This window comes from Adelges cooleyi, unplaced genomic scaffold (assembly GCF_023614345.1).
Source record: "Adelges cooleyi isolate 19-005CV unplaced genomic scaffold, UGA_ACOO_1.1 ACOO_flye_CR_arks_rails_tigmint_CR_PRNA_651, whole genome shotgun sequence".
In the NCBI taxonomy this organism is placed as follows: domain Eukaryota; kingdom Metazoa; phylum Arthropoda; class Insecta; order Hemiptera; family Adelgidae; genus Adelges; species Adelges cooleyi.
The window spans coordinates 8,227,423-8,230,420 of NW_026096352.1; the positions used below are offsets into that span (position 1 = coordinate 8,227,423).

The 2,998-nt window shown below is 37.1% G+C and overlaps 1 protein-coding gene across 1 annotated transcript; it reads left to right on the forward strand.

Annotated features, from left to right (window-relative positions):
• On the forward strand, positions 1–801 carry LOC126844790 (14-3-3 protein zeta-like). The gene has a single exon (XM_050583202.1). It carries the CDS (start codon positions 1–3, stop codon positions 799–801), a length of 801 nt encoding a protein of 266 aa, XP_050439159.1.
• The last annotated feature ends 2,197 nt before the right edge of the window (positions 802–2,998 follow it).

Consider the following 2,998-nt stretch of genomic DNA (forward strand, 5'->3'; position numbering starts at 1 on the left):
ATGGACCGGCAGAGGTCGAAAAACAAAGACCTGAACTTGTGGAGAGCTAAGCTCGCTCAAGAGGCCAACAGATACGAAGACATGGCCAGGTACATGAAGACGGTGGCCGAGAGCGACGAGGCGATGACCAAGGACGAGGACAATCTGTTGGCGGTGGCGTACAAGCGATTGCTCGAGCACAAGCGGAATGCCCGTCGGACGTTGATGGCCATCGAACAGAAAGACGGACCTACGGAATTAGACAAGACAATCGTGCAGGAGTACCGGTCACTAGTAGAGCAGGAACTGCGGGTGTTGTGCGACGAGGTTCTGTCGGTGATCGAGACGGCACTTATGCCTAAGGCGTCCGATCCGGCGGCCAGGGTGTTCTATTGGAAGCTGCGCGGCGACTACCACCGGTACGTGGCCGAGGTGAACGTGGCGGAGGACCGGTCACATGCGGTAAACGAGTCGCGGGAGGCGTATGAGCGGGCTGGCGAGATGAGCCGCGAGTCGCTGCGGCCCACGCATCCACTCCGGCTGGGCCTTATGCTCAATTACTCGGTGTTCCTATACCAGATATGCCAGCAACGACGCCAGGGACACCAGGTGGCCAAACAGGCGTTCGACGACGCCATAGCCGAGATAGACGTGCTAGAGGAAGACAGCTACGACGACTCAACGCTGATCATGCGGCTCATTCGGGACAACCTGAGCATTTGGAATCAAGAGAGTGGCGGCTCTCTCGACGAGCCACCCATCTTGCCGGCCGAGTCCGACAACAACATCGAGGATCTGATCAACAACACCTTAACGCCGTGACCAGATAATCACATTTAGCCACGTTTGTCGTTCACTTTCCGTCCAATGGCATGCGCATTTAAAATTTTTATTCGTTTTTTTTTTCACTTCAGTAAAACACACTCAAACCAAAATGATCGTTGATCGTGTACATTAGATTTCAGGGGTTAACTTTTATTGAATTGCTTTTATGTTATTTGTAATTATTTACTCTCTCAAGTGTAATTTCGTAGTTTACAATTGATATTTTTAAAAAATAATTATATCCAGGGCCGTATTTAGGGGGGGGGGGACAACAGAGGGCTGTTGCCCCGGACGGCTAAATTTTTTTATATTGCATTAAATTTGTATAATATTATAATAGGGCGTTTTTTGTTGCCCCAGGGTGACAAATTCCTAAGTACGGCCCTGATTTCTATCGTGTATCTTAATTCAGGGTCGGACCTAGACAAGTTGTCGTCTGCCAAGGTCAAAAACCGCACCAACCGCTTGCATCAGCCCGGATGTTGCGTTTGTTAGAGAGTAGGGTCTATGTTCATGCAGAACAATTTTTCTGTGATAATTGTTCAGTGTATGAACAGCAATTAATGTTCATTGAAATGATTTACAGTGCGATATTCCGGTAAACCAACTTATATAATGACATTGAATTGAAAATACACGAATATTGTTATAAATAAAAAAGTCAATCAATAAAATTTGAACGGTGTTGAAACTACAAGCCTTTTGAAGCAAAGTAAACGTATTTAAAAAAGTTCATTTCGCCTTACAAACGTTATCAATTCCTTGAAATTCATTGTACGCGTATATTATTTTTAGAGATCAGATATAATGTGTTTTATTGTGCGGTTAAGTTTGGTAATACGTTTACTTAAAAGTCTGTTAAAAAGGGAAGAGAGGAGTAAGAGGCAAACCAATTTTTACCTACACACAGGCCCCTAGTTTAGTTGTCCTGGCCACGAATGATCCTGGGTGGTGGTCCCTTGAAAATTAACTGCTACTGGCTTTTTATAATTACCTTTTGATATGAGTAGGTACACTTAAACTAGATGCAAGTAGGTACAGTATACAATTATAGATGATAAGAGCTAATGTGCATCAGACTAATAGAACCAATAACTTTCAAAGTCCCCAAAACCCTCGAAGCACCATTATGGTACTACGATACTACATTCTCGTTCGGGTCGTCACTGGACAACCCCCTCAAGATAGTATATTAAGATATTTCATATTAATGAATAAAACGGTCATCAGTAAAAAAAGGCCGACTGTTTTGCAACAAATAATATTAAAAACGATCGAGGGAACGAAGATGCCGAGGTAATGATAACTTAAATTCCTCTAAATAATGATTTGTAGTAAAAACTTCTTATGTAAAATCCGAAAAAAGTAAAATTTATCAAATGAATCGTTTATAATAAATTTATCTTCTCGACTTATTTTTAAATGTAGTTATTTGAATAAGTTTTGAATTTAAAATGTTTCGATTTATATACATTCTAATTAGTTAACAAAATAAGAATGATTTACTGAGAGAGGGGGGAGGGTACCGATCGATAACTAGATTAGAATAATTACTCTTGGAGTTATAACAATAATAACTTAAATTAAGGCTTCACTTGCAAAGGTCGAATACATACATAAGATTATCACATACAGATTTCAAAGTATAATTATAATAATAAAATAATTTCACGAAAAAATTGTTTTGTTATATTTATATTCATTATAATTGATGCCTATTACATTTTTATTTTCATTATATTATTAATTATGTAATTTATCATTTGAAAATTACTTTGTACATGTTTATTTCAATACTTAATCGTTAAAAAAAATCCTTCTTTACATTTACTTTAAACAAAAATATGTTCTATTAATACATAAGTAACTAACTTTTTTTAATATTTTTGATAAGTAGTTTTTAAGTTTTGTTAGTTAAAAAAAATAATTTCATAACTTTCCTTTTTTAAATAAATTGTATTAAATTAATTTATTGAAAATTAGTAGTTTTTAGATGGTCTGATTTTAAAATTTACTCACTCCATCTACATGCATATTGCAATTCAGAATATAAAATTATTGTACATAAATAGTTAAAGATTTATCAGTAACATCATAATTGTTATTTACATTAATTTCTTCATACTAAAATTATTGTTGTAAGAGTACAACCAATTTTGTTTACCATAGAATCAGTCTATATTAGTTTATACTG

Bases quoted from the DNA above. Each gene is read 5' to 3' on its own strand.
- LOC126844790 (XM_050583202.1), top strand. From the start codon at position 1: ATGGACCGGCAGAGGTCGAAAAACAAAGACCTGAACTTGTGGAGAGCT.